Source organism: Mirounga leonina, unplaced genomic scaffold (genome assembly GCF_011800145.1).
Source record: "Mirounga leonina isolate KUSES-001 unplaced genomic scaffold, KU_Mleo_1.0 Mir_201, whole genome shotgun sequence".
NCBI classification, from domain to species: domain Eukaryota; kingdom Metazoa; phylum Chordata; class Mammalia; order Carnivora; family Phocidae; genus Mirounga; species Mirounga leonina.
Genome location: NW_023270504.1, coordinates 22568112 through 22592484, shown reverse-complemented (window position 1 = coordinate 22592484; position 24373 = coordinate 22568112). Strand labels below are relative to the sequence as shown.

The 24373-nt window shown below is 34.5% G+C and overlaps 1 protein-coding gene across 1 annotated transcript; it reads right to left on the bottom strand.

Moving 5' to 3' along the window:
• Positions 1–682: 682 nt before the first annotated feature.
• Positions 683–24084, bottom strand: CLEC2B (C-type lectin domain family 2 member B). The gene is made up of 5 exons (XM_035028253.1): positions 23860–24084; positions 15168–15254; positions 7143–7300; positions 3365–3468; positions 683–2383 (listed from the first exon to the last, which is right to left on the bottom strand). Exons 1-5 carry the CDS (start codon positions 23927–23929, stop codon positions 2275–2277), a joined length of 528 nt encoding a protein of 175 aa, XP_034884144.1. The 5' UTR covers positions 23930–24084; the 3' UTR covers positions 683–2274.
• Between the last annotated feature and the right edge of the window lie 289 nt (positions 24085–24373).

The following is a 24373-nucleotide window of genomic DNA, read 5'->3' as shown; positions in this document are numbered from 1 at the left end:
TGTGGACAGTGACCAAGATGGTTTTTACATTCCCTTCAGCTTAACTAAATTTTAGAAAAGCTTTGTTCTTCCTGACCTCCTCATTTTTAGACCATTTACTTGAGGAAACTTGTAATTGGAAATTCTGTCTCCGCTTCTTTGAGATGCAAATCTTTCAAAAAGCTTTTTAAAGGCTTTTCAACCCAGAAGTGTCTCTCTTAAGGACCAGAGAGTCATTCCTTTGAAATGTAATCATCAAGAAAAGTAGTACCTCTATTTCTTAGTTTCTGTGGGAAGGTAGGAGGCTAACTTCAGTGGGCATCTAGATCCAAGTTGTAAAACTCTCTCCTATCATGAAGACCTGAAAAAGTTTAATTTGCCTCTGGGTACAGCTGTTTAGCAGACACAGATGGTGTATGATCTCCTCCCTCGCCCCAGCTCTGCAAAACCTTGCTGTCTTCTGTTTCAGCAGATTTTAGTTCAGACCGAGTTCTCGCCTATGTCCCTATTGTCATAACATTGAATGAAGTCTTTTCCTGTGTAATATTGTTTGGTGCAATTTTTGCTTTGACAGAAGGTACTTTTAGACTTTGTAAATATCCCATTCTTCATCAGAATCTCAATGTATTCATTTTTGTATTTGTATCTTTGTGGACTCTCACTTTCATATTTTGTTCAATTTGTATACTCTATTTTGACTCTCAACTTGTTCCAGACCTAGTCGCAAAAGTTACCCTTTGAGGTGACATTGCTATCCTTGATCTCCATGATCCTTTGCTGGTGTGTAGTGTTGTTTATTTGTTTTGTGGTAATAACCTTAGCAGAATGCCAGTAACCATTTTCACCAATGTTTGAACTGGTCTTTATGTTCGAGTCTGATTTTCCGTGACTCTCAAAGATTGGTGCTGGGGTACACTGATGATCACAAACCTAAATCTAATCTAAAATATGCACAAAATATGAACAATAATTAATTTTTTAGACATATTAAACTTACCATTCACAATTTTATACCATAAATGTAAAACAACACATCTTCTTTGAATTATTGAAACAATAATCCCAATAATCCCCCCAGAGAAAATTTTAGGGCAATCACATTAATGAATTTAGGCATAGGAATATTAAAAAATAAATATCAGAATAAATCAACTTAGAATAAATATAACACCATAGCCAAGTTGAATTTGATCTAGGAATTCAAAATAGTTATTTAATATTAGAAAACTTTTATCATTTACCACATTGAAAGATTAAGGAAGAACATCAAAATAGATGAAGGAAACAAAAACATATAAGAAAATTCAAAGTCCCTTTCTATTGAAAAAATTTTTTTAGGAAACAGGAACATAAAAGAACTGCCTTAACTTAAAAAAAGTGCATAAAAATGAAATAAAAGACTGATAGTGTTGAAATGTTAGAAGTGGAGTGCCTGGGTGGCTCAGTCAGTTGGGCATCTGCCTTTGGCTCAGGTCATAATCCCAGGGTCCTGGGATTGAGTTCCATGTCAGGCTTCCTGCTCAGTGGGGAGTGTGCTCCTCCCTCTCTCCTTATTGTTCTCTCTCTCTCTCAAATAAATAAATAAAATATTTTAAAAAAGAAGATATTAGAAGAATTTTCTTTAAAATGTGAAACAAATTAATAATGTTCACTGCCAATATTGTCTTGGCAGTTCTACACATTTTAATTATACAAAAATTAAGTAATAGTTCTAAGAAAAAAATAAAACTTATTATTAGGTGCTATGTTTTACAATATTTAAAAGAATCCACAAATTATTAGAATTATGAGCTTTCAGAATATATGTTGAACAGGAGAAGAATAACACAAAGAATTACATTTCCATATATAAAAGTAACTATTATAAAAAATAATAAAATTACATAATTACAACAGCATAAACATCAGATACATTTAATAGGGACACATATAATAAATAACATGCAGTGACTGGTTAGAAAAACTATAAATCATACAAGAAGACAAACACCAATATAAGATATATATTATAAATGAATAAGAAATAATATTATAAATACAACACTTTCCAAATTGATCTATAGGTCCTGTGAAATTAATTACAGGAGTCTTCTAAAATTGATACAGAAAAGATCCAGGCCTTGAAAAGTAGAAAAATAAGTTGAAGGAAATTATTTTGACAATTATCAAGATGTATTATCAGGCTAGAACATTAAAGCAGTGAAGTGTTGAAAGTTAACTTATACAGAGGGAAAGAAAAAAAGAATTACAAAAATCATGGTACCAATGTTGCAATTCCACTATGGAAACATTAAGTTAGTGCATTTTCCTCCTGCAAATCCATTTTCTTTCTGTGTAGCATCTAGCTGTTGCTGCACCATCATCATCGAGGTAAGCACATTTTTCATTTCCTCTCACAGAAAACCTATGATAAAGGGATTAAACACCATGTACCAAAAAAATCCTGTGATTTCTCATTTGCTCAATGACCCCATTTAAAAAAATATCTGTCCAGAGTCCTGAAAAAGTGTGCTGTGGCAGTGTCCTCTCTTGCTAAGGGGAAGATATCTACCAAATCAGACCATAAGAGTTCCTCTTCCAAGAATTTATACCTGTTAAACTGACATTAAGATAGTTATGTGTAATCAGTGGAACTACCAGTTTATATAAACCAATAGTTCTTAACAAAAGGCGATTTTGCTTTGTGTTCCCCACCCCACCCCCCAACACACACTTGGCCACATCTGGAGACATTTTAGGTTGTCATAAGTGGAGGGGGGGGAGGACTGCCTAATAGGTAGAAGCCAGAGATGCTGCTAACATCCTAAAATGCACAAGACAGCACCCCCTCCCCACAACAAAGAATTATTCAGCCCAAAATGTCAGTTGTGTTGCTGTTGAGAAATTCTATTATAAACTAAGTGGCTAAGTGGCTGGCAGTCACCATTTAGGGTGGTTATGTGGAGGTCATTTGTGCAGTAAATGTTGCAAAGTGGAAGATATGAAGGCCAAATAAAATCAGGTAAAAATGAACAAGTTTAACTTGAACTGTAAAAGATGTAAACAAACAGGTAGCATGAAGTTTGAAGAATAGATATAAATTGGAGAATATAGGTTAAAATCAGGCAAATGTTTTTTGGATTTTTTTCTTTTTTTTTTGGTCTGTGTTTATGAATCACCGGTCTTTATTTTCAAAATAACCAACTAAGATCTTCCCTCTTATATCCTGATTTCCAACCTCCCTGGTTGATTCTTGGAACTAATCTCAATACATGATACTGTTTTCCCTCTCATTTTTCCAACACACACCCAAACCTTGGGCTCTAGAGAAATGCAGCTAATGCAAAGGTTTTGGAGAAGACTGTGCTATCTAAATTTAAATAATACCCCAAAGAAAGAAACTCACCATTTGTTAAATATGGTTCCATTTACCCATCGTCCTGCTTGATTTTCTGTCATCTCCAGCCCAATCCAGTGATCAGAAGTGCATTTGTGTCGCTTAAGAAATGCCTTTAGAGATGAAATAAATTTTATATATTTTTTAGTTTTTACTACAACCTATTGTGTATCCCTTGCTTTGCAGGTTGTGAGGAGCAAGGCAACAAATGTTCAACTCCTGCTTCACCAGAAAATAGCAACAGGATTTTGAGAAAGCATTTTACCTTCTGACCCTTAGTTTTCTTACTTGTAAACAAAGATGTGAGATAAGTTTTCTTTAGGATACTTTTTGATTCCAAATTGATAGATATTCAATATGCAAATCTATTCCTCCAGGATTTTAATACCGTAAACTCCCAGAAAGCCAGTGTTTGCAACTGACTTCTTACACAGCCTTTCTAATCATCAGATACTTATTATAATGTTTTTCCACTTCCCAGTAAATACTACTATACTGATTTTAATGTTATATTTTACTTCAAATTCTCTCCCAAAAGGATCACATGGGCACACACACAGACACACACCCTCCGTATATCCAATTCCTTTAGAATTTAATTCTCAAATTTTATTTTTCTGCCCCAAATTTCTATTTCTAAAGAGATCATTCAGGGGAAAAATATAATTTTATCTTCATATTTCTCCTTCTCTCCTTATTCATTCAGTGTTGAAATTTCTTGCTGCTTGGAGCCTTTTTAACCACACAATTATATACAGAAAGTCACTGAGTCTATTATGCCACTAAATATCTGGGAAACCACAAACTTGACATTGTATCACTCCATGTTTCAATTTTATGATAGATATAAGGGATAAGTTCACAACATTATGGTCCATTCCTGTCTATAACAGTGACACTAATAATAACTTTTGACATTTTAATATACCATTTTCTGCAGCATTTCATAAATTTATTTGAAAAAAAAAATTAACTCATCGAGCTAAGCTTCGGGTTTATAAAAGAACAGATTAATTAAACACTGTCCCTGGATTCACAGGGTTTCATTTATAGAGAAGAAACTTATGTAAACATAGAGTTAGAAAATATCCTCCTGGGGTGCCTGGGTGGCTCAGATGGTTAAGCGTCTGCCTTCGGCTCAGGTCATGATCCCAGGGTCCTGGGATCGAGTCCCGCATCGGGCTCCCTGCTCCTTGGGAGCCTGCTTCTCCCTCTGCCTCTCTCTCTCTCTCTCTGTCTCTCATGAATAAATAAATAAAATCTTTAAGAAAAAAAAGAAAAAAAGAAAAAAAAAAGAAAATATCCTCCTGGATAAGGAGAAGAATGTGACTGTAATAAATACAAAGTGAAATTTTAGTTTATAAGACAGAAGTATCTGAATCTTTATAAGGCACTTGCATATAGGATGTGCTCTAAGAGGTGTATCTGGAGGGGAAGAATAGAATATTCCATAATAAATACAGACAACAAGAAAGAAGAGGACAATTCATATTCTAGGCTTAGGGAAGAGCTTGCCTGAAGGCAGAAAAAAATGTGAGAAAGGATAAATGTATTGACAACCAACAGTGTATATGTTATTGGATAACTGGGAAAATTGGATGAGTTTCAGTAGTTGTGGTCTTAGTGACAGGGAACAGGGATGTAAGTTTCCTAAAGCCTGTCCTAAGAAAAATGTTAATTATTATTTGCTTACTAAAAGAATACCCATGTGGCTTCTTGTTAAAGATGCAAGATAACTTTACATAAGTGGAAGTAAATATGAAAAATATTTCATGAAACAAGCTATATCCCATTTTAACTAAGGAAAACATTTTGTAATTTAAGTAAACATATATAATATTTTAATTAAGTTGTTTTAAATAAACAGTCCTTTAAAATTCTTCTATATATTATTTTTATCACTCCTTCACAGACAGCTTTTCCTCATTTTGCTTGTCACTTAAATTTTGCCCAGATTATGTAGTAAATATAGGAATCTATGACTTCCAAAATATATCAGGAAATTGTAGGATCAAAGTCTCTTTTCTTGATTCAAAGAGTACGATCATTCTTAACTGATATGTTTAATGACTTCTCTTAAGTTCAAAACTAATTATTTTGGTATGCTTTGATCTTTGTGTTCTATGATATTCACTATTTTTGTCAGCCTTTGCTGACAAGATTCTTATAAGTGAAGATTTTTAAAATATTTGCCTTGTTAATTCTTTACCTCTCAAAATTTTTACTAGCACTCATTATATTTCCATCTTGTTGCAAATTTAGACATTTTTCCCCAAGAGGAACTATAAAGGACAATTTAAGAATTTTTCAGAATGTTCATTGCAAAAGTCTTGCAACATTCAGCAGTGAAACTACTGACTACATACAGAAGATCTTCCTATTAATTCAAGTCTGCATCTTCCTTGATTTGCTGTGTCTACTGTTCACATACCTAGTTTTTTGTTTTATTTGGATTTCTATACCTTTTGTTTTAACCAAAATAGTTGAGTTTTCTTGCACTATAAATTGTCCCTGTCCGGTTCACATCCATTTAAATTTGAACCAATCTTTGCGCAGATTACGTAAATGTATTTTATTGACCACAGAATTAAGAGAATTCTCTTTTAACAATTTTAAATGCTGTGCTGCTTAACATTTTAAACACTTAACTGCAAATTATTCAAGTTATCTTACTGCTTATATTGACCCCTTACCTATTTTTTTTATTTGAGTATAGATGATGTACAATATTACATTAGTTTCAGGGGTACAACATAGTGATTCAACAAATTTATGCATTATGGTACACTTATCACAAGTGTAGCTACCATCTGTCACTTATACAAGGCTATTACAATATCATTGACTGTATTCCCTATGTTGTGCCTTTTATTCCTGTGACTTATTCTTTCCATAACTGGAAGCCTGTACCCCCCACACCCCTTCACCCATTTTGCCCATCCTATCACCCCTTTCCCTCTGGCAACCATCAGTTTGTTCTCTGTATTTCTAAGTCTGATTCTGCTTTTTGTTTGTTTATTCATTTGGTTTTTTTAGAATCCACATATGAGTGAAATCATATCTTGACCCTTAACTTTTAAAGAAACTAAACAAGAGTAAAAATGTATGTTTATCACATAAGTGATTCAGGGGAAGAACAGATTTCACAAGTGCAGAAGTATGTAGTTTCACAATCCTTTGTTAAAGTTCTAGGATATTTCCTTTACTTATATAGGATTTTTGCCATGTAAATCAATATTTATTTTAAAAAGGGCCATTAAGCTTTTAATTTGTACCTGCCTTTATGGTATAGCAAATGTGGCAACTTCAAATAAAACATAGTGTGTGTTCAGTGGAAGCTCATGCTTCAGTCTAAGACTTTCAGTTACATATCTATTCAATTACTGGTAGTGAGTGCTCTGATGGAAGCTGCTACGGGACCTCAGAGAAAGCAAAGCAGGACTAAGTCAGAAGAAGTTTCCTCAAAGGGGGTAGATTGGAGAATCCCATCCTTCCTAAAACAGTTGTCTTTATGGAGTACTGACTTTTAAAAGGATTCCAAATATTATCAAGTTCTTCTATTTATACTCCTTAAAATACAAAGATACCTGTCAAGTCTACTACTTGATAAAAGTCTTACACTATTCAAACCAAACATCACCAAGTTTTTCAACTGCATCTCACATGGCATGTTCTAAAAATCTTCTGCATAGACAGACATGTGAAAAATTTTAAAAATCATATTACCATTTGAATATTCCCAATGCCCCTACTTAAGAAATTGCATAAGAATTGCGTATCAAATTACCATTTCTTCCTCAGTGTCAATCATAGTCAGGTCAGCACGTTGAGTGACACAGTTGTGTCTACTTGAATTCCAATCCCCTTCTTCTTTAGAGAAATAATAGCATTTGTTTTGGAAACGAATCCAATCATCTGGGCAGGAATACTGAGTACTCGTAAATACTAAAAGTGGAAATGAGACAAACACATACATTAAGGGCCAGATAAAATAATACGCCTCTGTATTTTGAGATCAATGGGGAAAGACAAGATTGTGATGTAAGTTTTTGATCATGACCAGAATTGCATATCTATCATGCAACAAGTTGAAAGACAAATTTCATGTTAGGTTAAATGACAGCAGTTCAGGATTTGACAGGACACTGATATTCCTTTCAACTTCAACTTGTGATCCTTCATAGGGCTACCAGTGTGATTTTACTCACTGTGTTAAGTCACCTATATAACTTTTGGGTAAGTGAAATATAACAAAATCCTAGCATTGTCTGGGGGTAATAAAAATACTAATTTATATTAGACTGTTATAATCTAGGACACATGTTTTAATTTCTAAGGAAGCAATTAAAAGAATAAAACAGAATATATAATTAACAATATGTGTGTTTGATTGCTTATTGTCAACTAAGTACCACTATCACTGTATGGCTCTGAGTTAGATGCTGAAAAGAACCCACATGAGATTTTGAAGGTGGAAGTAAAGCAGAAACTTTTATCCTGGGAGACCTAGGGCATAGGAACTTCACAGGCCTTTTAATGAGTTTGCCTTTGGTAGTCTTGGCAGCTAGATGTATTTTTAGACTTTCCTTTAATCTTTGGTTCTACAAACTCATTAGCACTTTAAGCCAAAATCATTAGTGACTATTTCTCCTCCAGCTACACAGCGTTCCAGACCATCACTCCTCAACTACTTCCACAGTGATGTTATTCCTAAATCCCATATTAAAGTCCTATTCTTGTAACATTTTTCAGTGTCTATTTTCCTGAAGGCACCCAGAGTGAATCAGTTTTGGGTACCAAAAGTGGGTCTAAAGGAACAAAACCTTAAGGATAAGATACGGTATTTATTGTCCACATGATTCATTTTAAAGGCATTGATTCAAACACCAGTCATAAATGGGATGCTGGTGATCTACGGTATGTGAAGATAAAACAAATTATCACCTACAGTCATCTGATGCCAAGTACCTATAGAAGGTAAAACTTTTTTTTTTAAAGATTTTATTTATTTATTTGAGAGAGAGAGAGAATGAGAGAGAGCACATGAGAGGGGGGAGGGTCAGAAGGAGAAGCAGACTCCCTGCCGAGCAGGGAGCCCGATGCGGGACTTGATCCAGGGACTCCAGGATCATGACCTGAGCCGAAGGCAGTCGCTTAACCAACTGAGCCACCCAGGCGCCCCTAGAAGGTAAAACTTTTAACACCTTTTTCTTTTTTTCAATTTTAATTCCAGTTAGTTAACATACATTGTTATATTAGTTCAGGTGTACAATATAGCACTTCCATGTATCCCCCCATGCTTATCACAAGTGCACTTCTTAATCCTCATCACTTATTTAACCCATGCCCCACTTCCCTCCCCTCTGATAATTATCAGTTTGTTCTCTATAATTAAGAGTATGTTTCTTGATTTCTCTCTCTCTCTTTTTTCCCCTTTGCTTGTTTGTTTTGTTTTTTAAATTCCACATATGAGTGAAATCATATGGTATTTGTCTTTCTCTGACTGATTTCACTTAACATTATACTCTCTAGCTCCATCCACCTCATTACAAATGGTAAGATTTCATTCTTTGTCATGCTGAATTATATTCCATTGTATATATATATATATCACATCTTTTTTATCCATTCATCTGTCGATGGTTCACAAGGGCTACTTCCATACCAATCTTGGCTATTGTTAATAATGCTGCTATAAACATAAGGGTGCATGTACCCTTTGAATTAATGTTTTCATATTCTTCAGGTAAATACCCAGGAGTGTGATTGCTGGATCATAAGATAGTTCTATTTTTAAATTTTTGAAGAACCTCCATACTGTTTTCCGAAGTGGCTGCATCAGTTTGCATTCCCACCAACAATGCATGAATATTCCCTTTTCTCCACATCCTCACCAACACCTATTGTTTCTTGTGTTGTTGATTTTAACCATTCTGACAGGTGTGAGGGCATATCTCATTGTAGTTTTGATTTACATTTCCCTGATAAGTGATAATGAACATCTTCTCAGGTGTGTGTTGGCCACATGTATGTCTTCTTTGGAGAAATGTCTGTTTTTGTCTCCTGCCCATTTTTAATTGGATTATTTGTTTTTTGGGTGTTGAGATTTATGAGTTCTTTATATATTTTGGATACTAACTCTTAATTGAATATGTCACTTGCAAAATATCCTGTCACATTCCATAGTTTGCTTTTTAGTTGTGTTGATTATTTTCTTTGCAGAAGCTTTTTATTTTTTATTTTTATTTTTATGTAATTTGACACCTTTTTCTTTTTTCTTTTTTCTTTTTTTTTTAAGATTTTATGTATTCTTTTGACACAGAGAGATACAGAGAGAGAGAGCATGAGCAGGGAGAGAGGCAGAGGGAGAGAGAGAAGCAGACTCCATGCTGAGTGAGGAGCCCCAATATGGGGCTCAATTTCAATACCTGAGATCATGACCTGGGCCAAAACCAAGAGTTGGTTGCTCAGCTGACTGAGCCAGCCAAATGCCCCTACAAATAACCATTCTTAATGGAAAAATATTTTAAAACTTTCTCATGGATTTAAGAAAGAGATAAGGATGCAACCCTAACTACTTCTCTTCAACCTTGTACTGGAAGTTCAATCCAGTAAAATAAGGCAATACACTGAAAGTTATAAAAATTTCAACAGAATAAATAAAAGCATTTCTATTTGCAGATAATCTGAATGCTTACATAAACTTCTAAATGAAGATTGGCAAGTTATTTAAATTAATAATTAACATAAAACTCACATTAACAAATTTAGAAGAAAAGAAATCATATGATGTCGGCTTTCAGATCACAATGGAATTAAACCAGAAGTCAATAACAGAAAGATAGACGAAAGATTTCCCAAAACATGTAGATAAAACAACAAAGGTCTAAATAGCACATGGACCAAAGAAGAAATCTCAAGAGAAATTTGAAAATGTTTTGAACTAAAGAAAAATAAAAACACAACTTATCAAAACTTGTGGGATGCAGTGAAAGCAAAGCTTACAGGAAAATATATAGTATTGAAAGCATACTTTAGAAAAGAAAAAGATCTAAAATCAATCATCTAAGTTTTCATCTTAAAAACTAATAAGAGAAAATTAAACTTAACTAAACAGAGGAAAATAAATAATAAGGATTACAGCAAAAATAAATGAAATTGAAAGTAGGAAATTAACAAAGAAAATCAACAAAATCAAAAGCTTGTTTTTTGATGAACAATAAAATCTTCTACCCAGGTTAACTATGAAAAAAAAAAAAGACTCAAATTAATAATATCAGAAATGAAAAAGAGGACATCACTACAGATCTTACGGAAATCAAAAGGATAATAAAGGAATACTATGAATAACTCAGTGACCCAAAATTTGATAACCTAGATGAAATGGACCAATTCTTTGAATAACACAATCTTTCAAAACTCAAATGAGAAGAAACAGACAATATGAATAGGCTATTAAAGAAATTGAATGAATAATTAGTACTATCCCAAAACAGAAAGCACCAGGCCCAGATGGGTTCACTGGTGATTTGTACCAAACATTTAAGGAAGAAATTATACTAATCCTCTACAATCTTTTTCAGACGATAGAAGCAGATGGGCTACTTCCTAACTCAATCTATGAGGCAAGCATTACCCTAATACCAAAACCAGACAAAGATATAAGAAACGGAAACTACAGACCAGTATCTTTCATGAACATAGATACAAAAATCCTCAACAAAATATTAGCAAATTGAATCCAACAATATATAAAAAGAGTTATATACCATGACAAAGTGGGATTTATCTCAGATCTGCAAGGCTGGTTCAGCATTTGAAAATCAATTAATGTAATCTATTACATCAACAGGCTATAAAGGAAAAATCACATGATTCATGATCCTATGAATAAAATACTTGACAAAAACCTAACACTCGTGACACAAACTCCCAGGAATCTAGGAATAGAGGGGGAACTTCCCCAACTTGATAAAGACTATTTACAAAAATACCCTACAGTTAATATAATACTTAATGGTGAGAAACTGGAGGCTTTCCCACTAGAATGAGCTTTCCCTTCTCACCACTACTTTTCATTATATTAAAAGTTCTGTGTAATGCAATAATGCAAGAAAAGGAAATCATAGGCATACATATTGGAAAGGAGAGATGTTCAGAGATGACATGATTGTTCTATAGAAAATCCGAAAAAACTAAAAAACAAAACAAAACAATTCCTTTGTTCAGAGATGACATGATTGTTCTGTAGAAAATTTGAAAGAAGTAAAAAAAACCCCAATTCCTTGAACTAATAAATAATCATGGCAAGGTTGGAGGATACAGGTTAACATGCAAAAGTCAATTGTTTTCCCATGTACCAGAAATAAAGAAGTGTAATTTAAAATTAAAAATAAAATATGATTTACATTAGAACCCCCCAAAATTGAATACTTATGTATAAATCTAGTAAAATATATACTATATTATCTATATGAGGAAAAGTACAAAACTGATGAACAAAATCAAAGAAGAACTAAATAGTTTTTAGAGAGACATTCTATGTTCATAATTAGGAAGACACCATATTGTCAACATGTTAGTTCTTTCTGGACTTGAGCCATAGATTTGATGAAATCCCAATCTAGGCAGGTTATTTATGAATACCAATAAACTAGTTCTATTTATATTGATTTATATTGAGAAGCAAAAAGTACAGAATAGGCAACTTAATTTGGGAGAAGATAAAATTGGAGGACTGATACTACCCAACATCAAGACTTGCTATAAAGCTACAGTAATCTCTAAGACAGTGTAGTATCAATGAAAGAATAGACAAATAAATCAATGTAATAGAGAAGAAAGATCAGAAATAGACTCACACAAATGTAGTCACCTGAACTTGGACAAAGAGCAAAGGTAATATAATGGAGCTAAGACAGTCTTTTCAACTAATGGTGCTAGAACAACTGGACATTCACAAGTCCACGCAAAAAAATGAGTCTAAACACAGACTTTACATCCTTCACAAAAATTAACTCAAAACATATAAAAAACCTAAATGTAAACACAAAACTAAACTAAAAACAAATGTAAATGTAAAAACAAACTAAATGTAAACACAAAACAAAGCAAAAAAATTTCTAGAAGATTTCATAGAGGCAAACCTTAACGACCATGGATAAGGTGATGACTTTTTAGATACAACACCAAAGTCACAGCCTATGAAAGCAATAATTGATAAGCTGTACTTCATTAAAATTAACCACTTTTGCTCTGTGAAAAACAATGTCAAGCAAATGAGAAGACAGACCACAGACTGGGAGAAAGTATTTACAAAAGACTCATCTGATGAAAGACTGTTATCTAAACATAGAAAGAACACTTAAAACTCAACAATGAGAAAAGAAACAACCTAATTAATAAATGAATAAATGGTCAAAAAGCCTGAACAGACACCTCAGCAATGAAGATATATAGATGGCAAATAAATATAAGAAAATATGCTCCACATCACGTCATCAGGAAAATGCCAGTGTAAACAATAATGGGATACTTCACACCTATTAGAATGGTCAAAATCCAGGACGCTGACCATACTGAATGCTGGCGAGGAGGTGGAGTAACAGGAGCTTCCATCCATTGTCAGTGGGAATGCAAAACAGTACAGGCACTTTGAAATACAATTTGGAGTTTTCTCACAAAACTAAACACATTCTTACCATACAATCCAACAAGTGCACTCCTTGGTATTTACCCAAAGGAGTTGAAAACTTCTGTCCACACAAAAACCTACATATGGTTGTTCATGCAGCTTTATTCATGATTGCCAAAACTTGGAAGCAATCAAGATGCTCTTCCGTAAGTGAATAGATAAATAAACTGTGATACATCAGACAATGGAATATTATTCAGTGCAAACAAACAAAAACCTCTCAAACCATAAGACACAAGGGATCCTTAGATACATATTAGAAGTGAAAAAAGCCAGTCTGAAAAGACTACATACTATATGATTCCAACTGTATGACATTCTGGAAAAGTCAAAACAATGGAGACAGTAGAAAGATTAGTGATTGCCAGTGGCTGGAGTTTGAGGAGAGATGAATACATGGGGCACAGAAGTCTTTTGGGGCAGTAAAGATGCTCTGTAGGATAATATAATGAAGGGTACATGTCATTATACATTTTTCCAAATTCAGGATGCACAATACCAGGAATGAACTGTAAAGTAAACTATGGACTTTTCAATAAATTGTTTCAGATCAGAAGGCTATTTGAATGAAGAAAAATACATTTGACATTATACCCAAACACAACAATCAATTTCAAAAGCGTTATAGTTCTGGGTGTGAAATTAGTAAAAATATAATAAATGTTACAATGGAAACTCTAGAGTAATATCTTCATGCATGTGGAGTACAGTAAATTTCTTAAACAGGATGTAAAACATAGTAAAAAGAGAGAAAAAATTTAAAAAATTAAAACTACCGAAAACTTAAGAACTTCCCTTTATTGAAAGACATCATATAGAAAATAAATGTAAGCTTCATAAAAATTTTTTACTATACTTATATTTATATAGTAGAAGATATTTACAATAGAAATACAAAACAAAAAACAAAGTTAACTCAATAAAAATATGGACCAAGTATTTGAATATACCCGTCACAAAATACTGCGACTAAACTATAAATACAACAAGGAGCTTAACAGTATTGGTCATCAGGAAAATGTCAACTAAAGTCACAATAAGGTATTAACACACACTCATCAGAATGGCTAAAATAGGTAAAACTGACAACAAAATGTTGACCCAATGTTAAACAACCAGTATGTCATAAACTTCAGGCTAGATTATCTACAATCTATGGAATTATTTACTAAAGCTGACCTACACATACTCCATGGTTTACTAATTCTTCTCATAAGTATATCTTAAACGATACCCACTATTCACTAAAAGTCTAAAAGTATGAGGGTGTTCAAATCAGCATAATTTGCAGTAGTCAAAATGTGTCCAAATGTCCATCAAAAGTAGAGTGATTAATAAATTAATATATAGCATGAGATACTCTACAGCGAGGATCCGAAAACTACACCCTGAGGCCAAAATCAGAGCTAAAAATGTTTTTACATTTTAAAAATAATCGACACAATAATAAATAATAGAAAATCAAAACAATTAAAAGAGGAGTAATATTTTGTGACACATGAAAATTATACAATATTCAAATTTCCATGTTTAATTTTAGTGAAACACAGCAAGGTCAAGTGTTTATATATCATGTGTGGCTCTATTTTCACTACAAATGCAGAATGGAGTACTTGCAACACAGACTGTAAGGCTGACAAAGCCAAATTTATTTACTATCTGGCTCTTTGAATGAAGTTTTTTCAACCCCCTTCAACAATGAGTCAATGAACTTCTGCTACATGTTATGACATGGAAGAATCATACAAACATGATATGGAACAAAGAAAAGATGCAAAGAATACATAAAATTGTATGATCTTACTTATAGAAAAATTTTTAAATGGGCAAAACTAACCTATGCAACAGAAATCAAAGTAGTGATTGCCACTGCTTTGGGAATGTTGGGTGGAATGGGAGATTATCAGGGTGAATGATTTTTTCTTAATCATTTTTGCATCTCCCAATACTTTACATAGGTCATGTAATTCATAATAATCCATTCATTGATACTCATTAAATCACAAATAATGGGAAAAGAGTAAGAATAATGAGAAAAAATCATGATTGAGGCAGAAAAGAAAATGATCATTCAAAAGAAAAAAATAAGTAAAGAAATAAAAAGTGTAATTTACTCACCTAATACAATTAGAATAATATTAAAAATTAAAGATATTGCAAGTGTAATACACACGCAAGTTGTCTTCTTACACTTGTCCTTTACACCTGAAAAAAATTAAATTTAGAAACAGGTAAAAGAAAGACTAAATTTGCATTCATAACCATAACTAACAAACTTCTTTTGGCAATTTATTCCGATATTTCATAAGATAACACAAACATATTATTTGTTTGATATATGGAAAAAAACCCAACCCTATTTTTTTGAAATTTCTCAGTTCATCTTTACATTCAATCTAAGTGTCACCATTGATTTTACTGTCATAGTCCAAGGAATCAAATATGTATAATTCTTTAGGGTAGAATTTCTTAAGACCTGGAGCTACCCCCAGGCCTTCAGTATCCTTTTTCTATGGTACAATATCACTACATCCTAACACTCCTTGAATATTTTTAAGAAAATCTACTTTCTAACTAATGAAAAATTTATTTTAAAGGATAGATAGTATAGCATATTTGAAAGTTCATAAGTAATCAATCCAAAGATTTGGAATTGAGATTTTTTGCTACAAACGAGCAAAGGAATTTGAACAAGACACTTTTTTTGTTGTTGTTTTTTTCTGGCCTGGTATTATTAGTATCCATTTGGGGAAAAAATGGTACATAAGTTTTTTTGAAATAAAACTCTTTTGTTATTTTATGTGATTATAAGCATCCTTAATGTAAAATTTTATGCAATTTTAAATGTTACAGGAGGTACTTACAGACGATAAACTTATTGAGGGCATTTATCATTCCTATCTTTTTCCTAGTGAAGAGCTATTCTTTTGTTGAATAAACATTTTTCCTTTGTGGATGTATGAAAGATATTAAATTTAAAACACATCTAAGGGGCACCTGGGTGGCTCAGTCATTAAGCGGCTGCATTTGGCTCAGGTCATGATCCCAAGGTGGCTCCCTGCTCAGTGTGGAGCCTGCTTCTCCTTCTCCCTCTGCCTGCTGCTTTCCCTGCTTGTGCTCTCTCTCTCTCCATCAAATAAATAAATAAAATCTTTTTTTAAAAAGATTTTATTTATTTATTTGAGAGAGAGAGAAATGAGAGAGAGCACATAAGAGGGGGGAGGGTCAGAGGGAGAAGCAGACCCCTTGCCGAGCAGGGAGCCCGATGCGGGACTAGATCCAGGGACTCTAGGATCATGACCTGAGCCGAAGGCAGTCGCTTAACCAACTGAGCCACCCAGGCACCCATAAATAAAATCTTAAAAAAAATAAAACACATCTAAATTTCTACTACTTAGACATAACCAGCATTATCATTTGGGTTAGCATCCTTCCATCCATATATCTCTCTAATCTTATTTTCACACATATAACCTCCCCTACAAATACACATGATTTTAAATGAGTACAATCATCATGTACCCACTGTTTTATATTCTAATGTTTTCAGTTAACAGTTTGTTTTTCTCATGTGTGGTTGACTGTTACGAATGACCCCCAATGAATCATGCCCCCTGTGTCCACCACCCCTTTGACACATGATCCTGCTCCTCCTCCCATCAAAAGATCTACTGTATTCCCCACCACTTGCATATGAATCACCTTGTGCCTTGCTTTAACCAATAGACTGGTAGAAGTGACACTGAAACTTTAGAGCCCAAGCCTTAAGAGACCTTTAATTCCTACTTTCACTGTTCTGGAGCCCAACATAACAGAGGAGACATGAGCCATTCTTCTTGAATCGGTCCTTATCCCTAAACCTTAGAACCACAAGCAATACAATGATTGTTGTTTTAAGCCACTAAAATTTGGAGGTGCAACAGCTGGATTTATACATCATGTTAAAGAATAATTTGACATTATAAATTTAATGACTGATAATACTTTTATGTAGCTATACTGTTTTAAAAAAATCCTTTTCTGATGGGTATTTAGGCTGTCCCATCCTTTTTAGTTTTTTTTTTATTTAAAAGATTATTTATTTATTTATTTATTCGTAAGAGAGAGAGAGAGAGAGAGAGGCAGAGGGAGAAGCAGGCTCCCAAGGAGCAGGGACCCCAATGTGGGACTCGATCCCAGGATCCTGGGATCACGACCTGAGCCGAAGGCAGACACTTAACCATCTGAGCCACCCAGGCGCCCCGACCACCCTTTTTAGTTTTAACCAGAATTAGAACTATAGTTTAAATGTCTTGCATGCTTATCTAATTATCCTGTTAAGAAAAAAATGTCAAAGATAAATAAATTGGCATATATTGATTAGATGTTCTTCCAAAAGTATGAGCTATCTACACTATCATGCGTAACATATGAAAATATTGGTACTTATAAAAATTCATAATAAAGTAATTTTTAAGAAGTACCATAAGGAGGGAGAGGGAATGAAGCAAAGAGAAAACTAGCATTGTTTTTGAGCCACCAGACTGTTATTATTTCAACCATGTGAGAAATATGATTAGGAATTATGTCTAACCTGTGTGTTTCTGCCAAATTTCTGAAAAGTCCTGTCATTAGTTGTGCATTTCTTCTGACCATCTGGAATTTCAAAGCTACATAAGAAGCATCAACTGCAATGCTTCACTTGTGTACCAGCACTGTGTTTATTTGTTCATTCTTTGACAAATATTTACTGATCACCTACTATGTGCTAGTTTCCATAAATATAATAATAAACAAAATGACATAATCTGTGCTCTCCTGGAATTTGCATTTGGTGGAAAAGACATAGTCAACTGAAAAAAAAATTTAAAAATTACAGATTGCAACAAGAGCTGGAAGGCAATAAGCAGGGTGATAGATAAAGGGAAAATGACCAGAAAAGATAGCGTGTGTGTGTGTGGGGGGGGGGGAATTGGGTGGAAGCGACATTAAAACCAAAACGTAACAGTGGCCATTTATGTGAAATAAACCAGAGAAAGCATTTTAAGCAAAAAGAACAGCAAGTTCAAGTGCCTTAAATCAGGAAAGAATTGAAAAGAATGTGGCCAAGTAGAACAAGTTTGATAAGGTCGGAAGTAGCATGGAATAGTGACTAGTTAGGAGCAAAATGATGCTAAGCATTGAAGGCTCTGGGAAAGAACTTGACATTCTTCAAAATATAATGGAAGCCACTGAATTGTTTTAGGTGGGTGTTTGGCACTGCTACATTTATGCTTTTAAAAGTTCCCTGTGATTGGGGCACCTGCGTGGCTCAGTCATTAAGCGTCTGCCTTGGGCTCAGGTCATGATCCCAGGGTCCTGGGATCGAGCCCCACATCGGGCTTCCTGCTAGGCGAGAAGCCTGCTTTTCCCTCTCCCACTTCCCCTGCTTGTGTTCCTTCTCTCGCTGTGTCTCTGTCAAATAAATAAATAAAATCTTTTAAAAAAATAAAAAGTTCCCTGTGACTAGTGAGTGGAGAGACTATTTAGGGAGCTATAACTCTAATCAACTGAATTATGGGGATCTCATAAACAAGGGTGGTAGCAGTGGAGGTAAAAAATCTAATGGAGCACTTGGAGGCCACTGATATCCTTGATAGAATGGTTTCAGAGTCACACAGAATAAGGGCATGTTGCTGGAAGTAAGGAAGTAAAATCAGCATGTAGACTCAGAGAACTTGTGCTGTGTGTATGAGAGCAAGCAAAGAAGTAGTTAGTTGGAACGAGATGGGTGGTTATTATAGGTTTATTTTTTTTTTTTAAGATATAACACATAATGTTTCTTTTATGAATTTGGGCATGATTTAATATGGAAGGGATAGATTGCTAATGCAGGCAAGAAAGGGAGGGAATAATTAAATTAAGAAGAAGAATTCTTGCACAGTCTACAGGGGTTGTGGTCTGAAGTACAAATGGAGGGGGTATTCCTAGGTAAGAGAAATGACCCTCCCTCAAATGTACCAAAGACATAAAGAGGAGAAACAAAACATACACCTGTGTTTTCAGCCTTTTATTTCTGTATATGCCTCAGTTCCAAACTGTAGTCCAGGCTCTGTCTAATGGGGTTTTGATCACCTTTCAAGTGTCACCTTATTAATTTCTCGAATTCCCTATTACTTTTCTTCAAATATCAGGTATCAAGAAAACAAGTCCCCAAAATTGCTAGAACTCATACAGGAATTCAGTAAAGTGGCAGGATATAAAATCAATGCACAGAAGTCAGTGGCATTCCTATACACCAACAACAAGACAGAAGAAAGAGAAATTAAGGAGTCGATCCCATTTACAATTGCACCCCAAACCATAAGATACCTAGGAATAAATCTAACCCAAGAGGCAAAGGATCTGTATTCAGAAAACTATAAAATACTCATGAAAGAAATTGAGGAAGACACAAAGAAATGGAAAAACATTCCATGCTCATGGATTGGAAGAACAAATATTGTGAAGATGTCAATGCTACCTAGAGCAATCTACACATTCAATGTAATCCCCATCAAAATATCATCCACTTTTTTCAAAGAAATGGAACAAATAATCCTAAAATTTGTATGGAACCAGAAAAGACCCCGCATAGCCAGAGGAATGTTGAAAAAGAAAAGAAAAGCCGGCGGCATCACAATTCCAGACTTCAAGCTCTATTACAAAGCTGTCATCATCAAGACAGCATGGTACTGGCACAAGAACAGACACATAGATCAATGGAACAGAATAGAGAGCCCAGAAATGGACCCTCAGCTCTATGGTCAACTAATCTTTGACAAAGCAGGGAAGAATGTCCAATGGAAAAAAGACAGTCTCTTCAACAAATGGTGTTGGGAAAATTGGATAGCCACATACAGAAGAATGAAACTGGACCATTTCCTTACACCACACACAAAAATAGACTCCAAATGGTTGAAAGACCTCAATGTGAGACAGAAGTCCATCAAAATCCTAAAGGAGAACACAGGCAGCAACCTCTTCGACCTCAGCCAAAGCAACTCCTTCCTAGAAACATCGCCAAAGACAAGGGAAGCAAGGGCAAAAATGAACTATTGGGACTTCATCAAGAGAAAAAACTTTTGCAAAGCAAAGAAAACAGTCATCAAAACCAAAAGACAACGGACAGAATGGGAGAAGATATTTGCAAATGACATATCAGATAAAGGGCTGGTATCCAAAATCTATAAAGAACTCATCAGGGCGCCTGGGTGGCTCAGTTGGTTAAGCGACTGCCTTTGGCTCAGGTCATGATCCTGGAGTCCCTGGATCGAGTCCCGCATCAGGCTCCCTGCTCGACAGGGAGTCTGCTTCTCCCTCTGACCCTCCCCCCTCTCATGTGCTCTCTCTCATTCTCTCTGTCTCAAATAAATAAATAAAATCTTTAAAAAAAAAAAAAAACTCATCAAACTCAACACCCAAAGAACAAAGAATCCAATCAAGAAATGAGCAGAAGACATGAACAGACATTTTTCCAAAGAAGACATCTGAATGGCCAACAGACACATGAAAAGGTGCTCAATATCGCTCGGCATCAGGGAAATCCAAATCAAAACTTCAATGAGATACCACCTCACACTATTCAGAATGGCTAAAATTAACAAGTCAGGAAATGACCAATGTTGGCAGGGATGCAGAGAAAGGGGAACCCTCCTACACTGTGGGTGGGAATGCAAGCTGGTGCAGCCACTCTGGAAAACAGTATGGAGGTTCCTCAAAAAGTTGAAAATAGAGCTACCATACGATCCAGCAATTGCACTACTGGGTATTTACCCCAAAGATACAAAAGTAGGGATCCGAAGGGGTACGTGCACCCCGATGTTTATAGCAGCAATGTCCACAATAGCCAAACTGTGGAAAGAGCCAAAATGTCCATCGACAGATGAATGGATAAAGAAGAGGTGGTCTATATATACAATGGAATATTATGCAGCCATCAAAAGGAATGAGATCTTGCCATTTCAACGACGTGGATGGAACTGGAGGGTATTATGTTGAGCAAAATAAGTCAAACAGAGGAAGACATGTATCATATGACCTCAGTGATATGAGGAATTCTTAATTGCAGGAAACAAACTGAGGGTTCCTGGAGTGGGGGTGGGTGGGAGGGAGGTGGTGACTGGGTGATAGACACTGGGGAGGGTATGTGCTCTGGTAAGTGCTGTGAATTGTGCAAGACTGTTGAATCTCAGATCTGTACCTCTGAAACAAATAATGCAATATATGTTAAGAAAAAAAAAAAAAAGAAGAAGAAGAAGAAGGTAGCAGGAGGGGAAGAATGAAGCGGGGGAAATCGGAGGGGTAGACGAACCATGAGAGACGATGGACTCTGAAAAACAAACTGAGGGTTCTAGAGGGGAGGGGGGTGGGAGGATGGGTTAGCCTGGTGATGGGTATTGAGGAGGGCACATTCTGTATGGAGCAGTGGGTGTTATGCACAAACAATGAATCATGGAACACTACATCTAAAACTAATGATGTAATGTATGGGGGTTAACATAAGAATAAAACAATTAAAAAAAAGAAGAAAAGAAAAACTATGATCTTAAAAAAAAAAAGAAAACAAGTACTTTTCTCCTTTTTCTATATCATCAGTCAAGTCAATGTGTCATTACATGTATACAACACCAGACTCAATAAGATGCCTGCGCCATGAATGTGGCAAAGAAACAGCATGGCATGCTATGGTAAGTGTAGCACAGAAATAGGGGGACTAGAACCAAAAGGCTAAGTGATGTTGGGATATATCTTTTCACAAATAACCAGAGAAAAGAGATGACTGAAGACTCTCTCGATGTTTCAATGCCACAATAAAGTTAGGAAACGTCATATAACCCAGAAGAACCCTCCTCCCCCGCACTCTCAATACCACCAAACAGCACAGATTAAATGTCCTGTCAGTTCAGTGGGATGGGGACTTGGAGTGACTTTTAGTTTGATACAGGACACTAATGAATTGGACATGTACTGCATTTCTGATATGCGGATACATATTTAAGCATGCTACATGTTCATTCTCTAATCTGTCCTGAGCCCTAAAATCTACTTTTCTACATTCAGTATAAATGGCTTTCATTTTATAAGTTCCTTCTCTTTATCCTTATACTCAATGATCAATACCTGCACATGCACAAATTATCCAAAAAACAAACAAACAAAAAAACCCAGAAAATATTGGTTTCCCTCTGTGAATTTAGTAGTGAGAGATGAATTTCAAAGAAGTTGCTCAGCCCTTATAATGTGTGCAACAAAGGAAAGTAAAAACAGATAACATCCCCGGGCAGCTCAATGAAAACCTATTAATAATGTAACTAAAATAGTTCTAAATTCATCCCTATCATAATCTAAACAGTTAAGGATTCCAATTACTTTCCCCATAGAGCTGACTCAAGTAATTTCTCTCAGTTTCTGGCACTGATCTCCTCTGTGCTTGATTCCACAGCACATATTCTAAAATTGACAATGATCTCCAAGTAGAGATAAGAGGAAAAATCCAGGGTGACCAGTGAATTTAAAACTCAATAAAATACACTTTTTCTTAGCTGACAGCTATGGGGAAAAAATTAACAAATTACTAATAAGAAAGAATAATATAAAAGAAAATATTAAAAATAAATTATATCATGCACTAAATTAACTATTACAATGGTGTTTATAAGTTCAAATTATATATCTATGTATGCTATATATAATACACATATACTTAATATTACTTCATAAATTACAGACTATATTTGTAATATATATCATTTATTCATACATAAAATATATAAATTCATATTGATGATTGATATTTAGGGTAGAAATTAACATTGATTTTATGAGTGGCTAGAAAGCATTCTTAAACTTTTGGTTCTGATATTTTCATATTATCATATAATATTTGATCCCATTGTACCCAACCCTCTTTGATCTAACCTTAGACAGAATTATCAAAAAAATGAGGAATAATTATGCATTCTAATATGAACTGCAGTAACAATAACTTTTGACTGTTGCATGCACTAGTAGACTGAAAAGAAATTAAATGGCAAATGCTTAAAACCAACCAGAGTCCCTAAAATGATTATTGTATTTAATGGATTTAGCCTCTCTTCTTCACCATATTTTGACTATGAAGACCCTTGTTGAAATACCTTTGAAAGATTTTTCTGCTAGATTTCAAGTTTGGATCTTACATATTCTGAACTTGCTAGTTAGTATGTCCAAAGCTACCAAGTTGTTTTCTAGTTTCTACTTTTAGTTTTAAAGTGCATTTTCTTTTCTTATCTTTCTTAAGGTTGCCAGAGACATCTTCAAGGACATCAGAGTACTAGTGATTGTTCAGATAAGAGGAGGATAGGGAGATAATCTTTCTGCTATTAAGTACCCCAAAGTCTGGCTTATCATGACTCCACTCACTGTCCATAAACAATCTTTTAAGACATTAGAAATATTGGCCAAATTTTTCATATTGTGTCTGCATTCTGGGCCTTGAATGAGTCTGTGGATCAAATTTAACATTTTCTCCAGTTTTAGTTTTATTATATACTTAGTAATAATGAAATTAAATCTTGAATAGTTTTAAACTGTGGTTAATCTCTCTCCACTATCAGTTAAAATAATCTCCATTCATAAGACAAAATAGCCAATTACAAATCTGAATTTTATTGTCACAATTTTCATTTTATGGGGATGTTAACTCAAAGAAGGATTTTTCTGCCCTGATTAAAAAAACAACAAAACCCATCCCATACCTTGGAAGGCTTTTAACATAATGTCATAATTTCCATCTATAACTTTCATTCTGAACAACTGTAAATATCCTTACCTTGTTTCTTTTCATGGGTTCTTTGATTCCTGTGATCAGTCTGGGTGGCTATCTGGGGGCTTTGTGTCATCTCTTCCAAAACCTCTCTTCAAAATTCTAAATTGAATGTAAAAATGTTATTAGTATCTTTAATAGAAGCTCCAAACTAGAGTTATTCTACTTTAGAAAAACAAAGCGACGTTAAGCAGTATTTCTCAAAATGAAAGTAACAGTGTGTCTGATAGAGTCAAACTATTGTCTAAGCACAATTTCTTCCTGTAAAATGAAAAAAAAAAAAAAGCACCATGTGCTGAAGAAAGAGGAAGTTCACTAAAATGTAAAAAAGTAACAAGCTCATAGATTCCTATTTTCTTGATAGAGGATACCCATCAAACAAAAAAAATATTCAAGAGGCTATTTTTTCGATTGTTTCAAGAGTAATACATAACTAGTGTCCTTCCAGGGCCATAGGAGATAAGAATATTAATTAATTAAAAGACATGATTTAAGACATGTGCTTAGACATGTGCTCAGA